Below are 17,191 nucleotides of genomic sequence, written 5' to 3' on the forward strand. Positions count from 1 at the left end.
CTGATCGTTTAATATAATTAGACTGTCTGTGACAATGATTTAATGGGGTCTGGAGATTTCCGATTTCTACGTGCGACAGTCTGGGCGTTATTTATTTATTTGTTACGTTTGAAATAATTGTTATAATGATGATGTGTGAGCATATATTTATTTTTAAAGTTTTTTTTTTATTTATTTATTAAAGTTTCACTGGCATTATGCCATCTAAACTATTATTTTTTTCCTAAATATTCATTAGACCTTCCTCTAGTTATAAAATTCGACAAAATTCAAATTGTTATCAAATAATATTGTATTTGCTTAGTATTAATATAAGGTAATATAGCTATATCGTTTAATGTTGTAGTGCAACATCAATCGGATACGTCTAGTTCACGCCCCACAGATGTACGGTATGTATATGCTGCGAGGAGAAGAAATGAAATTGGTCGCTGGCCGGAGTGTCCAAGAAAAGTTGCTGTTCCACGTGACCACCGAATCCAGAGCCATTGAGTCGTTGGACAGCGGACTAGACTGGAGACGCACCCACCGTAACAAGTTCGGGCGCGGAGTGTCCTTCAGTGACGACGCTGACTACGCCAACTATTACGCCGACAACTCTCCAAGTGAAGGTATAAAAATAGTGTTTGTATATTTATCGACGAAATGCTACAAGTATGAACTCCCTCCCCTCAGAAATAAAACGCATCAAACCTACTCAAAAATCATTGTCTAAATATTTTTCGTTGTTACCGTCCATGATAAGTACCTATTACCTTTTACTATTTTTAAGACGTTATTCTTTTATGCAGAGTATGTAAGCACACATTTCCAAATTTGCTTTCAGCATATATAGTTTTGCATTCATAAATGTACTGCCTAGTAGACGTAATATTATTAAATTTAAAGGAAAGACCGTTTTCTTATTTACATCATATGCTTTCATTGATATTTTAAATATTAAAGCCGAGTTTACCTATAGCCATTACGTAAAATGTTATAATTTTGAAATAAATAAATCAATAAAAATTCTAATAGTTAAAAATAAGCAATTAAAGCTTGTGCTAGGTATGTTAAGACACTGCAGAATTATTTCTATGTATTCGAGAATTGATCAAATACAATACGATGTTATTTAAAATAATATACATTTGTGCCTTACTTTAGCAGGCTCGACGATGCTGATAAACTATGCTTAATAGAATTACGGGCGAAACAAAGTTGAAAATATGCATCGAGGTATGCAGGTCAAATAAAAAAACATAGAGATTGACGTATCAATTAAATTACTTAAAATTATGTAAAATATTTAAAACGACCAATAACGACAATGATTGTTGATCATTTTTTTAAAGTGTTTTAACTTAAAATTTCATATAATATAGTATAATATAATATTTCATATATATTATATACAATATAGCCTTATCGTAGAATGTAGATATACTTATTAAAAATATTATAAAATATTTTTTATGATTAAATCTTGATATTATTATAATAAAACAATATTGACCAAGGAATATACTTACGTCATGTTAGTCAATAATTTGATAATTTCTTTTCATTTTCGGTTCTCGCGATCGAATGCAGAAACACGAGTGATTATTGTATGCACCGTGCTGGTTAGTAAAACGTACGTGGTCCCGAGACACGTCGATGGGAACTCGTTGACTGTACCCCTCGGCCTCGCGGACACAACGGTGAGCGATAACAGCCGCGTGTACGTTAAGTACAACGATAATGAATTTTATCCACTGTACTTTGTGTACTACCGGAAAAGACCGGAACACATGACCAATAGCAAATACTTCCGCTCCAACACCCGCAGGGCTATGGGTCACTATGATCGAAGGACAATCGAAGAAAGGTACAACGACCACCTGGACGCCACGGGCTACTACGACGACGACGACACATTCGAACAAATGTGCAGCGACTTCAAAGATGCCATGGACAGCTACTACGAAGAACACGATGATTGAAGTAGGTACACAGCACAGTAGTAACGAACCCTTCGATAGCGACTACCTCCGTATGCTGACTACTTCGACCACTGATTGTTATCAATAAACAAATAAATAATTATTTTCATTTTTACCCAAACGGACACGAATAGCGTTGTCCGTATAAATATTTTGATTTAACATATAGGTACCTACTATACTACTTATACTTATATACATTGATTTTTTTCTACGTTTTTCGCCACTTATTCTTTTCGTCATAATGTTACTATAACTACTTACTTCACCCATTTTTGGACGAACGATTCTTGACACAATAATTATATTGCAGGTGTTCTTTTTTTATTTGTGATTGACATTTTAACGTTTGACTGTAGTGATTGTACACGAGTGTTTTTACTTATTATACATTTATACAAAAATTATACATCTATGCAAAATGAGAATTTTTTTATTTTATTTTTATGTTTTTGTATATTATATCGTATTAATGATTGCCACTCTTTGTAACTAATGGCTAACAAGTAACAAGTACTAACAACTACTGTGTCTTCTTAATATATATATATATATATACAGTCATACTGATGTTTATATGATGGTGTTGAAATCTTCGATCATATATTATCGTTATGTCCTTTTTCCTCATCTAAATAAACTGCTTTATCGGCTCGGACGACATCCATCGACCATCGGCCTCATTTGTATAACAGCACTTCGCCTGCGTAAGACGACGGCTGTGGACGCCTGTGGTCACTGATCATGCATGTTGATTGTTGAACTACCTATGTTGTATATAATATCCAGTATAATATCTTGGGTCTTTAAAATAAAATAAATATATTCTTTAAAATATTTCTTATAATATATTAATTGCGGTCTCCATTAATACTAAATTGTATTAATATAAATCAATAAGCTACATTGAATGTATGACAAGTCTGCAGTTAAATTATGGTGAGTTAATTATAATTTTATAGTTAAATGTTTATATTATACATAAATGTACTTGCATGCTTGTACAATGTACATAAGTATATGTATTAGAAAACGAAGTAGACTAGAGAGTGCACATAATATATATAATATACCTATATAATAATATAAATAATTAATCATAGCATAGGATACATTTGATACTACAATATATTGTATGACAAACACATTCTATTTTTTCATTACTACAATATACTTATTTGAGAATAAAAGGACAATTTTAAATTTTAATCTGATTTCTTTTTACAATTTGTATATTTTTAATTTTTTATAATATTAATAAAACATTAAAGATATTATGATTCGAACATGTGGTGCAGTGGCAAAACAAAAACAATTAAATTTATTTATTTTAACAATTATAATTAGAGTACCATTAATAAAATTAATATAATAGATGTCATATTTTTTCATTGGGTTTTCAGTCTCAATAAAACTATTTTTCAATGTTTAAATCTGATTATCCTTATTGATTTCTGCATTATATAATACATCATGTACATATATTATGAAGTATTATTTTAGACTACACATTTTGTGTAACAATAACTGTATTGTAGGTGTTCCTTTTACTTGTGATTGTCGTTTTAACTTTTGATTGTAATCGTGTTGTTTTACATTTATACACAATTATACAATGCACGGCGACCGTGCATTTCAAACAGGGACCCCTATGAGGCCACGTGGGGAGAAATTTTGGCAGATCAACTCAAAACTGATACCGATCTGCGCTCACAATTTTTTTAAGCCTTTCAAAACAAAGTACTCAAAAACAGCCCGCTATTACCAGATAAATAGGGCAGAGACACGGGAGAAATAATTTATAGTTTTTGTTAGCTACATATCCATAGTATTTTACATAGTACAGTACAATGGCGTATTTGACTTAGTTTTATGGGGGGGGGGGCACTAAAATTATTATACACAAGCGCTACAAGCTTTTACTTTACCCTATTGGTTTTACCATGAAGTGGTTTATTTTTATTTTTGTATCCAATAATGATAGAAATAATTCTTGGTGTCCAATTTCAAAGGAGATTTATGGTAGCAGATTTAATCTTACTTGTATTTTTCAAAATAACCTGGAAATATTTTTAATATTATATTCAATAAAATATAATAATTTCAATAAATATAAAATAATATAACAATAGCATGAAGCAAATTGCAAATTAAATAATAAAGTCTATGTTTCTTTTTTTCATATTAGGTAACTCTAATAACTTTACCTTAATATTGTCTGTTTTTATTAGATTTGGGCCCTTTCCAAAATAGCCTTATATGTCAGTTGTGAATTCATTGAAATTGCTTGTGGTAGGCTGTGAATTTATCTGCTCATCTTTTAATTTTGAAGGCTGTTGAACGTCTGAAGATTCTTCAGGTACTTTATTCAGCCACGATGACATATAATTTAGATCAGAACCGGTTCTTTTACTCATACTAGACACTAGTTCAAAACGTTTAATTTATTTAATATAAACCAACAATAAACGAGTAACATAGATTTTTATTGCATAAAATAATTTAAAATATTTATATTTTATATAGTAGTATTGTAAATATAATACATTTAATACGGGCGATTATTTAAATCGTTATGCGATTATCACGGTTTAAAATAGTATTATCATAAATCGAGGCGAGTATGTGGCTGTTTATGTGATAAGATTACTGTTCGATGACCAGCATATCTACAACCGCGGTTCCGATGCCACGGAGGTATATGAAAATATGAACAATATAAGACTTATAGAAAAACCGATTATTCTTCAAGTCATGGGGGGGGGAATCGTCCCCATAGCCCCCCCCTCAAATACGCCACTGGTACAGTATCTAACGAAATATATATTGTAAAGCTAGCATTCTAGACTACTCATTCTACGAGTGCAGGCATTGAATGGTGAGTAACATTTTTTTTTAGAAACACTCAACTAGAAAAGCGAATAATTATGTATAATATAATTCCGGAGTGTTCGATACGGAAGATATACCGTAGATACGTATTAAATATTTAATAATATTTCTTTTTGTACAAAGAATATATCTTACACTTACAGTATATAATAGGTACCTATATGGCTATATGCTATATATATTGTAAATATTACAATAAAAAAATAAGTAAAGGATATTATTATGATAATATGATTTAGTCAATATTGTATGTCTACATATACTCAGTCCAGCGAGAGAACGCGCTTGGTTTTGCTTATCCCTCCACGTCATCCCGCCTTCGAAACTGATTCACCTATGGTAGGGTGTCGCTCGGGGGAACCAGATTTGGTTTTTGGCGCGTTCTCTCGATAGACGACAGAGTATAGATATTATATATCTCTTTATAATAGAGGGTTTCTTTTTTGAAGCGTTCACAAAAATACTAAGTATACAAATAATTTAAACAAATAGTCTTAAAGTTTATTCAGTTTCATTTAAATTAACGACTTTTAAATACACCTTAAAATGTCTTAAATTATGAAAATCAAATATACTAATTTTAAGAATCCTGCATAAATGTACAAGGCAGCAACTGGAATAGAATTTTTTCCGCCAAAGTGTTTGTAGAATTTATGAATTTTTATATAAATACTTATTCTGCTTTACTAGAACGGCGTACCTTCGACGGTTCAATAAATTCGGTTCATCAATAGCGACGAAGATGTACTATATCGGTAGCACCTGTAGGACGTCCACCGATGTGTCGGAGTTTACCGAGCACGCTGCGGCCCGTATTTCGGAACGAGTTTCGCCGTTGAAGCTCCACCACATTTATGGCGCCTGTCCGCTGCTTAGCGAATTGAACAGCGATGCCTACAATGATGTGAAACAACTCGTAAAAAATACATTTCCCTACGTGAGTACCGCGACGGTTGATCAGCGACAGCGTATATAGCTATGTAGGTGTCAAGGTACCTTGATGTTACGTAGTTATTACGTTTATTTATTAAATAGAGGAACAAACACTTTATAACACTCTACTAAACCTGTACACGTATGTATGACACACCCATTCACCTCATACTGTATACCCCTTGGTTCTCCGCTAAAAAATAAATGTTTGATATTGACACTAATAGTGTAAAAAAAAAATAGTACTTACAGATAAAGTTCCCTAACATTTATTATTTACATTGAGTGCCCGGGTGACGGTGTTCCTAACCTTATAGGTGTGCTAAGTGGCTGCCAGGCAAAATAACTGCCATGACGGGCCTCAAATTTTTGAGCGGCATTTTTTTTTATCCTGCCATTATTATTTATAAACATTGTTGCATTCGTTTAAATAGAAAAATTAAATTGTTAAACCTAATTTTAAGGCACAGGCACTTAAATTAATTTATTAGGTACACATATATCGAAGATAAAATTAAAGTATGTATGATTATGAAAAAAATGTAGTTTTCATTTGCTTATGAGTTAAGGCAATAAAAATATAAAATAGAGGCACAACCGAATGAATGGTTTAAATGTGAGGATGATAACTATGTTAGTTTTGATTTTAAAATCGACTGTCATAATTATTTTATCAACAACTTCAGAGTGGTTCATGTTTGTTATGGTAATAGGATAAAAAAGACAAAAAAGATAAGGAATAAGCTATACAGAGTGTACTACTCTTACTTCAAATTCGTTTTTATGCAATATTTTTGTGTAAAAAAAAAATACTACAATGTATTATTATTAAGAGTACCAATAGGTAGTTGAATCAGATACAAAATATTATAATAATAATAATAATAATAAAATTTATGAACATAGGTACATGAGTTATTGACAGCTATTGCTTACAGAATACGATTATTTTAAATTATTAATGACTGTTCATTTTCCATTTTATAAAATAGTTTATTATTATATTTTATTGCATATCAGTATTTACCTATTTATTTTTTTGTTTTTATTAATTATTATTATAATTGTAATTTTGTATATGATTGTATTATTTTAGTTATTGAACTTAACGACAATGCATTGTTTAATAAATATTATGATATTTGCATAAATTGTATATATAAAATGTCTGTGCAGTGCAACATCAGTAATATACTCCACGTCAACGCCCCACAGATGTACGGAATGTACATGCTACGGTATGAAGAAATGAAAATGACCAATGGCCAAAGTGTCCAGGAGAAAATGCTGTTCCACGTGACCACCCAATCCAGAGCCATGGAGTCGTTGGACAGTGGACTCGACTGGAGACGCACCCGGCGCAACAAGTACGGGTGTGGAGTTTCATTCAGCGACGACGCCGACTACGCCAACTTTTACGCCGACAAATTCACTAGTGAAGGTAGAATAATATTGTTTATGATTAATGTTTATTTGTTGGTTTGTTTATCAATGAAATTCTACGAGTATGAATCGCTTGGCACTAATAGTAGTGTCACGTGGTAACAATTAAATTATTGTCTATCACTACTGGTATACGGTGTGTAATTGTGTATCCGTAGACCGTAGTGATAGATCGTGTACCAAACGGGGGAATGTGAGAGGATTTGGATGTTCGACAAGACAAGTAGTTATACCGAGTATGATTTAACGTATATTTTAAAATGTAAAATAAAATGTAATATTTTACTTTACCGATGACCTGGCAGCAACAATACACGGAGCAAGTGGTGAGACGAGACTAACTTCGTTCGGCTGACGAATGTCAAGCAGGCCGAACGATTATTATAAATTTTGCTTACTATACAAAATAGTTATACATATATATATAGCTTTACTCCGTGATATTACAGATTGGATAAAAGATGACACGCGCATCTATGATAATTGTATAGTATATAATACCATTCGTAATATTATAATTATAAAAATATGAAAACTGTAATGGTGTTCCACACCATTACAGTAGTATCCCTCCCTTAGCACTAATACAGGCCAAACCCACTTGAAAATCATTGATTAAATACTATTTTTGGTATCGGTCAAATAAGTACCTTACTTGTTATTATTTTTAACATAAGCATGTTTTTGGGTTGAATACACGCTTTTGGTTTCTGACCGATTTTCCGTAAGGTTTTTGTAGTCATGATGATTTACTAACAAAATAATATTTTATGATTCATAGACCGGATTTGACATGGATTTTACAACGGTAAAATCATTATTTAATATTCGGTGTAATGGTGTTCAAAAACTTAAAAGATTTCATCGATCATCTTAAATTCTTGCTTAGTACACATTTACATCTCAAGCCACAAAATTCATTATTTAGGTTTTATGTTGATCAGTCAGTGAGTCAGGACGCGTTTGATTATATTATATTATAGCCATCCAATCCAGCACTGCCTGTGAGGCACGCTTGTGACTATGCGGGCTGTATATTTACAGCTATTCACCCTTCGCAAACTCTGTGAGATGCGTAGTTAATTACGAATGTTTTATTAAACACGTTGAGTGCGACGGTGTTTATGATGTGTATGTGTAGGTCAGGGGACAACGGTCGAAAAATTACCGTTAAGAATACCATTATTACTAAATTATATGGTTTCGATCAAATAACTTAGTGAATTTGCCTAAAGTTTTTTTTCATATAAGCCCTGTAGGTACTAAAAAGTAAAAATTACAAACACTACAAAAATTATTAAAAAAATCATAAAAAAAAAATTAAAGTAATAATAATTAAAATAAAATAAAAATAATAATTAAATACAAATTGTTGTTTAAGTGTTGTTAGTTATTTTTATCTTTAATATAACCGCCTTCGCCTTGTATATAGTATATACTTGTCTATTATAATAGTTATTATATTATACTATGGCAGAACAATATTGTCCACCATTGGTACCTTATGAAGTACGAGTAATTATACTTACGTCATAATAGTTAATAATATGATCGTTTCTTTCCTTTTTCTGTTCTCACGCCTAACTGCAGAATCAAGAGTGATTATGATATGCACCGTGTTGATTAGTGAAACGTACGTGGTCCCGTGGAATGTCAAAGGAGACTCCTTGATCGTACCCCCCGGCCTTGCGGACACGACGATGGGTAATAACGGACGTGTATACGTAAAGTACAATGATAATGATTTTTATCCACTGTACTTTGTGTACTATCAACGGAGACCGGAACATATGGCCATGAGCAAATATTCCCGTGCCAACATCCGCTGGCCTAAGGATCACTATAATTACTTAGAAGAAATTGGCTACTTCGACAACGATTACGATGACAACGATACACTTGGAGACTACGATGACTACAGCAACGAACTCTATGACGATGATCTCTATGTCGACTACATAGAAGACACGGACTACAACGATGACTACGATGACGACGAAAATGATGACTACAGTAACAAACTCAGCTATGACGACGATCTCTATGCCGACTACCTAGAAGACACGGGCTACTACGATGACTACGATGACGACGATATATTTGAACAAATATACTACCACGACGAAAACGATGACTATAATAGCATCGAACTCGATGTCGACGAATTCGATGTGGACTACCTAGAAGCCACGTGCTACTACGACGACGACGACGATCTCTATGCGGACCAAATAGAAACCACGGACTACTACGATGAACACGACTACGACGTAAATGATGACTACAGCAACGAACTCTATGACGACGATCTCCATGACGACGATCTCTATAACGACGATCTCTATAACGACAATCTCTATGCGGACCACCTAGAAGCCACGGATTACTACGATGAACACGACTACGACGTAAATGATGACTACAGCAACGAACTCGATGACGACGATCTCTATGCCGACTATCTAGAAGATGCATGTTACTACGATGACTACGACTATAGCAACGAACTCTATTACGACGATATCAGTTATGCTGATTACTGTGACGACTAATTATTATAAATAATTATTTTAATGTTTATGCAAACAGACAAGAAGTGTTGTCTCACTTGCAGTCTGTATGAATATTTTGATTTTATATGTACATTAAATTATTTAATATTCATACACAATGAGTTTTTTCTGTGACTTTCGCTACCTAATTATTATTTTTATCATAGGTAATTTTATTACACCTATCTAGTATCTACTCTCACGCATTTTTGGATGAACGATTCTAATAACACTAACTGTATTGTAGGTGTTATTTTCATTTGTGATTGGCGTTTTAACTTTTGGTTGTAATCGTGTTGTTATACATTTATACACAATTATACAATCATGCAAAATGAGAATTTCTTAATTTATGTGTATGTTATGTTGCAGTATGAATACTTACATGCGAATATATACATTTTAATCTGATTTCTCCTTACAGTTCATATACTTTGTTATTAATTTTTTTTTCTGAATATAATTAGTGCAGGTAGTATTAATTAAAATAAAATAACAATTATTAAGTTTTTAAGCGAGTTATCAGACCCAAAAAATCAATTTTTATGTTTAAATTGGATCATTCTTATTTATTTCTGGAATCTGGATTATACCATTTATTGTATTTCATATGATGTATTATTTTGGACTAAATATTTTGCTAACTTACTAAAAAACAGGGGCTGACTTTGATTAGCATTTGGTTGTAGTCAGTAAGCAGTGGTAAATACAAAAAGCTTCTACTTTTATCTCCATTAAGAAGATGACATATGATAAAACTAATTCGACATATCTCTGCAACGCTAATAAGACACAAACATCTTAAATATTAAAAATAAATAATTATTGGACAGTAAATAAATAAAAATAAATACTCATTAAGCTTCAGTTGATTATCAGTACCTACTGCCAGTGGACATTAAATAATAACGACGTCAACGATGGCATAATAATTATTATTAAGTAAGTATACTAAGGCGATAATACAATTGAGTATTATAGATACTACAACGTATATCCAAAAATCCGTTTTAAAGCTAGCATTCTTGACTAGTTGTATTCTGCGAGTATCGGCATTGACTGCATCGTGCAAGACATTTTTTTTTAGAAGCACTCAACTAGGTAAGCTAAATAATATAGGTACGAAGTGTTCCACACTAAAGATACATATATTTATAAGTATCGTAAATACTTATTAACTATTGACATGTCATTTCAGTGGGAAATATTGTCAATTGTCAACATTCCAGAAGCAACTTAAACATATTTGTTTTTCCTTCAATAATTTCGTGTGTTGTCAAGCTCACCGCTTGAGAAGTTTCAATATATTTTGTATTTTTGTTCATACACAGCAATTCTGTAAGATGATGATGTACTATAGCGGTAGCAGCTTCAGGACATCCATCGGTGAGAAGAAGTTTACCTATCACACCGCGGCCTGTATTTCGGAACGTGTCTCACCGTTGATGCTCCACATGACGTATGTCACCAACCACTCGCTGCTTAGCCAATTGAACAGCGATGCTCACAATGACGTTGAACAACTCGTAAAAAATATATTTCCCAACGTGAGTACCGTGACGAGTGGTCAGTAACTGCGTTTTTTAGGTATTACAGTAAATTGGTACCACGTGGTTATTCCATACCTATTTACCTATTACTTATTAAACAGCATAGTACAATAGTCAATAACACTTTATTACTCTAATAGACTCGTACTGGACCTACATGTGTATCTAGATGACAGACCCACTCACCTTATACCCTTTGTTTCTCAGTTAAACAATGTTGCATTCGTATAAATAGAAAAAATAAAAATATCAAAACCTACCATATATTGTATACGTATATTATATACTGTTATTAAACGTAATTTATTGTTTAGTAAAAAATAATCAAATAAAAAAATTAAATAATATTTTCATAACATTTTTATGTATAAAATGTTTATTAATATTGCAGAGCAACATCAGTTAGATACGCCTAGCCTGCCCCAGTGCCCCCTATAGCTGTACGGCATGTATATATTGAATAAAGAAGAAATGAATTTGAACATTGACCAGAATGTCCAAGAAAAGTTATTGTTCCACGTGACAACCGAATCCAGAGCCATGGAGTGGTTGGGCAGCGGACTCGATTGGAAACGCACCCGGCGCAACAAGTTCGGCCGCGGAGTTTCATTCAGCGACGACACTAACTATGCCAATATTTATGCAAACAAACCGCCCAAAGAAGGTATAATAATATTGTTTATTTACCTACTAAGCTAGATTAACAGCACCGACAGTGAACACCAACGAAGAAGTCAACGATAACATAATAACACCAATAAATGTATAAACACGATGAGTAATAAAATCGGGTATTATAATTTATAGTATACAATCTCTTACAAAATATCCATTGTAAAGCTATCATTCTCGATTACTTGTATTCTACTAGCGACAGCATTAACGTGATATAATATTTTGTTAGAAGCACTCAATCAGGTTGAGGAAAGCGAATGATTACATGATATTATAATATAGGTAAGAATAGTGTAAAATATTACTCAGGTAAGTATTTACATGTTATTTCAGGGTGAAATATTGTCTAAGCCTCCAGGACACAGCTTAAATCTCGGGCGATACACCCAAACAAATTATTTTTTCTTTTCCATCAATAAATTCTGTGTTTTCCTTTTAGTGAGCTATAGCTTACCGTTGGAACGGCGTTAATATATCAACATATTATTCTGTTCGTCAGCTGCGATTCTGCACGGCGACGATGGACTTTAATAGCTTGAGAAGTAGTTGGTCGTCCACCGGAGAGTCGGAGTTTACCGAGCACGCTGAGGGCTGTTTTGAGAAGAGTGCCTCGTCGTACGTCCTCCACCACATTTACGACGCTGGCCGTCCACTGCTCAACGAATTGAAAAGCATAGCCTACACCGCAGTTGAACGATTAGTCAAAAAAACATTTCCCACCGTGAGTACTGTGAAGATTGATCTATGACCCTGTTTAGGTATATCCTGATAAATGTATATAGTGCATTGATACCGCGTATAGGTTATTGCGTATTTACTTATTAGTATTATTTACGAACACTTAAAATTGTATTATATTTGTTCTAAACAAACATAGGTAGGTATACTTATCTATAATATATTATGCCCATCCGTCTTCCACTTGTATTCTCGTTGTTTCCTCGCTGAAAACATTATCCTAAAACTGACAGTGACACTATNTACTTATCTATAATATATTATGCCCATCCGTCTTCCACTTGTATTCTCGTTGTTTCCTCGCTGAAAACATTATCCTAAAACTGACAGTGACACTACTGTCTACAACTGTAAACAAATTGTGCAGATCAATAATCAATTTCACTAACAGTTATGATTGACGTTAAGTGTTTTAAACACATGTTAAAATCCCCTACTACTATTAGTATTCAGTAGAGTATGATAAGCTAAATCGTGTGACTAATCTTTATTTATTATACTTATCTTAGTATTCATTTTTATTGTTTGTATCACGTGGACATTTGGAACGTAAATGTTTATTTAATTTTTGTGTTTCCAAATTCAGAATTTAACTGAAACCAGCTTAAATGTTATTTGAATTTGAAGTAATGAAGTACTAATAATAGTGCCTATATCGAAAGTCTATTGGGCATTAAGGGGAATATATAGCACTAATATAAGGGCAGTCCTAACTCCTAGATTATAGGTCACCTCTATACAATCGCCAGTTAGGTAATAGAATTGTTGTCTCCGCAGCTGTATGTTAGATATAGCATAGTTCAGCCATGAACTAACCTTAATCATCCCCCCCCCCCTTTTTACCAGACCCTAAAGTGCTACTTTACTTTGAAGTCAGTAGTACAACTAGGTATGCCAATCCTTCCGCTACTAAGTCACCATCAACGTAGAATGTCCATCAAACGACACTCGACAATGGACATCTCACTAAAAATTAAACAGATTAGGTAGTGAAACCATCGTTTTTTAGAATTAGTTTTCCACAGTCAATTTTGTTTGGACTGTAAATTTGCAAATTAATAAAAATTAGATTGGACTTATCATTGAATTATACTATATACAACTCGAGATACAAATACAGTAGAAAACGTAAATCCCAAACAAAAAAAAGAAAACAACATGCAGTCAAAATTATACTAAATATGGCTTAAACATTAGATGACTTTTTGACAGCTATTGTTTATACAATATTATTATTTATTTCATATTAATTTTTAAATTTTTTTAGTTTTAATTAATTTTTATTATTATTGTAATTTTTTATGATTGTACTAAATCGAGGTAGTGTTATTAAACTAAAAAAAATGTTAATAAGTTTAAAAAATATTATATATTTGTCATTTATGTATGAAATGTCGATCAATAATGCAGTGCAGCGTCAGTGAAATACACCTGGTCAACGCCCCGGAGATGTACGGCATGTATATGCTGCGTAAAGAAGAAATGGAATTGGCCATTGGCCGACGTGTCAAAGACAAGTTGCTGTTCCACGTGACCACCGAATCCAGAGCCATTGAGTCGTTGGACAGCGGACTAGACTGGAGACGCACCCACCGTAACAAGTTCGGGCGCGGAGTGTCATTCAGTGATGACGCTGACTACGCCAACTATTATGCAGACAATGCCCCCAGCGAAGGTATGATAATATCGTTTTTTATTAATTATTAATAATTAATATGATGTTTGTTTGTTTGATGATTACGTAATGCACGTCACTAAACGCATCATCATGCAATCTAAAATATCGTATTCAAAATATTCAGATGTTTGTTCAACGCACTTTCTATCCGAAACTGACTTTTGTAAAACCGTCCACAATAAGTACCTGTATTTTTTTTCCTCGAGGCCTCATTATTTTTGTTCTGAATCTAACCACATGTGAAATCTTACAATTTTATAATGTCCTTTTTTAAATTAAAAAGTCGAGTGCTGTCATGGGATACCCGGTAGAAACGTAGTTTCTTTAGCAGTCTTATAGATTACAGATTACTTTCAGTGGAACTATTCGAAATGAAAGTAAATAATATTATGTTACCAGGTTTTTTTTTATTTTATTTAATTCATTGAAATTACGAACATTGAAAAATACAGTGAATTATTATTATAGTTCATATATTCAATCACCGAAATGATAGGCCTGTGATAACTGAAATACGACACGTATGTTTGAAAGTGATTTTATAACATTTAATGTTATTTATTTTGTTATGAACGGTTTCAATTGTAATACTATAATAATTTATTATGACAATAATAATTAATAATAATAGTATCTAGTGTTTCAGCTACCTGGAACCTGACCTTTTTTCTATTGTGTGTGTTTTATCGGCGGTGGCGTGTAGATATATAATAGCAACGTAGCCGGCCGTAGAGCGAGAGGAACAGAAGTATCTAAAAAGCGGTAAAGAGTAAGAGAGATAGCGACTAACGCTTTTATTTTCGTTACGCACGGGTTTTCTGGGCTAGGGTCCCTCCGTTCACATCGCGCCATAAGAAATTACGTTTCAAAAATGTATGCCATCAACCAAAAACGTAAAAACCATTAACTATGGTTACAAAAAATAGGGTGTAAGCTTGTAAAAATTAAGATAAAATACATATTCGAATTATGTAGAACAATGAAAATTCCCAAAACACAAAACTTTTTGAAAATTGAAATTTTGTATATTGTTGTCCTTTAAAAAATTGTTTCGGTCTCATTAATAATTAATAATTTTTAATTATAATTAATAATTATTAATATTATTATTATTATTAATTTATAATTATTATAATTTATATTTATAACAGCACTATTTTCCATCTGTGGTTAGTCTGACGTACGTGTTAGTCTGGGTACCCGTTATTATACCTGTAGATACAACTGATACAAGTTGTATACATTATTTATTTATTTTATTATTGGGGTTATAAGTCCATTTTTACAGGGAGGTAAAAAAGTTCAAGTGGACATTAATGCTTTAAACGTTCGATTACCCTGTGAATATTGTGTGAAATGTTTTTTAAGTGGCAAAAATATAGGTATTTATTGTTACCTAATAACAAAACATTAAATCAAATGTTTATCAAATTCAAATATTATAACATACCTAAGTAATTTAGTAAAAGCAAACAAATTATTATATTCATACGTATATCAGAATAAAGATACATAATATTATGTATTATTAAATTTAATATATCAGTTAATTAAGTTTAAATCATCAGTTTTTTTAATACAAGTTTTACTTTTGTTTAATTTTTATATTTCTTACAACATTTTGTATAATATTGATGAATACACATTTTATGAATGAATGATAAAAAATATTCCGATTTTACTAAATTAATTCTTATAGGATAATATTCTAATATAGGTAATATAAATCATAATGGTATAAAAAATGTTTCTAGTTAGTGAATACAAATATTAATAATATTTTGTATTAGGTATATACCATTATACAATAAATATAATTTTGAGAGTACAATATAAAACAATTTCACACACAATGTATCCCTATACAACAGTAATCATTGAACGTGTATACGTAAGACCGGTACTAAGACAGTACTGTTCGCATGGACTTCTTTCATCTACCAGCTACCCGCGGTAACCATTGATTCAGGAACTCCAAATCCATATTAATATTATGTACTAATTATTATCAATCATACCTATGTGATCGTTGAATAATGTGAGCGTTTCGTGTTTTTTTCTGTTATCGCGACGGACTGCAGAAACACGAGTGATTATGATATGCTGCGTGGCAATTGGCCAAAAGCACGTGGTCCTGAGGCAGAGCGATGGGAACCCTTTGACAGTACCACCCGGCCTTGCGGATACGACAGTGAGCAACAACGGACGTGTGTTCGTCAAGTTCAACGATAATGAATTTTATCCACTGTACTTTGTGCACTACAAACGAAGACTTGAACACTTGACCAAGAGCAAATATTACCGTGCCAATAACCACCGGGTACAGTCGCAACTGTTGTGGGAGCATTTTCAGGGGGCTATGGATCTCTCTTCGGAGAACCATAGAGAATAAGATTTCCCATTGTAATATAATCCATATGTCATAAATAATTGTTTTTCATTTTTAAGCAACCGATCAAGAAGACGATTGTACAATTATTTTGATATTACATATTTACATAATAATATAATATATACTATTCAATATTCTTACATACCTATTGATATTTTTCTTCGCTCTTCAACTCATTAATTTTGCCATAATGATGTTATACCTACCTACTTCACAGATTTTCGGGAAGATGACATTTTTTTACATCTTTCACTTTCACTGTTTTGGCTGAGTTCTGTTTGGATTTGTATTTACGCTGTTCAGTATTCATTATTATACAAAAGGTACTACACTGATTTCCGCGAGAATGGTTCCTACCAATACACATACTTAAC

The 17,191-nt window shown here is 32.5% G+C and overlaps 2 protein-coding genes and 2 long non-coding RNA genes across 9 annotated transcripts; 2 read left to right on the plus strand and 2 right to left on the minus strand.

Moving 5' to 3' along the window:
• Positions 1-346: 346 nt before the first annotated feature.
• On the plus strand, positions 347-2,540 carry LOC111032190 (poly [ADP-ribose] polymerase 12-like; the record flags this gene model as incomplete). Its single annotated transcript, XM_022312438.1, has 2 exons — positions 347-611; positions 1,573-2,540. Coding segments are annotated over 2 exons (657 nt in total), but the record flags the coding sequence as incomplete, so codon positions are not given.
• A 1,140-nt stretch (positions 2,541-3,680) lies between these two features.
• Positions 3,681-5,668, minus strand: LOC111032188. Its single transcript, XR_002604288.1, has 3 exons — positions 5,557-5,668; positions 4,172-4,389; positions 3,681-4,024 (listed from the first exon to the last, which is right to left on the minus strand). It is a non-coding gene; the product is annotated as an uncharacterized LOC111032188 (long non-coding RNA).
• Positions 4,445-12,049, plus strand: LOC111032184 (protein PFC0760c-like). 6 transcript variants are annotated; one of them, XM_022312429.1, is made up of 6 exons: positions 5,574-5,793; positions 6,966-7,230; positions 8,823-10,726; positions 10,818-10,885; positions 10,983-11,331; positions 11,726-12,049. In XM_022312429.1, the coding sequence occupies exons 1-3, from the start codon at positions 5,599-5,601 to the stop codon at positions 9,782-9,784; spliced, it is 1,422 nt and encodes a 473-aa protein (XP_022168121.1). In that variant the 5' UTR covers positions 5,574-5,598; the 3' UTR covers positions 9,785-10,726; positions 10,818-10,885; positions 10,983-11,331; positions 11,726-12,049. The 6 variants fall into 6 exon arrangements, with proteins under 6 accessions (XP_022168123.1, XP_022168121.1, XP_022168120.1 ...); XM_022312428.1 differs by having other exon boundaries at positions 8,823-10,903; XM_022312427.1 differs by having other exon boundaries at positions 8,823-10,885.
• On the minus strand, positions 7,119-8,527 carry LOC111032189. The gene is made up of 2 exons (XR_002604289.1): positions 7,524-8,527; positions 7,119-7,221 (listed from the first exon to the last, which is right to left on the minus strand). It is a non-coding gene; the product is annotated as an uncharacterized LOC111032189 (long non-coding RNA).
• Positions 12,050-17,191: the final 5,142 nt, after the last annotated feature.

The sequence above is a fragment of the Myzus persicae genome, unplaced genomic scaffold (assembly GCF_001856785.1).
Source record: "Myzus persicae strain clone G006 unplaced genomic scaffold, MPER_G0061.0, whole genome shotgun sequence".
Classification (NCBI taxonomy): Eukaryota; Metazoa; Arthropoda; class Insecta; order Hemiptera; family Aphididae; genus Myzus; species Myzus persicae.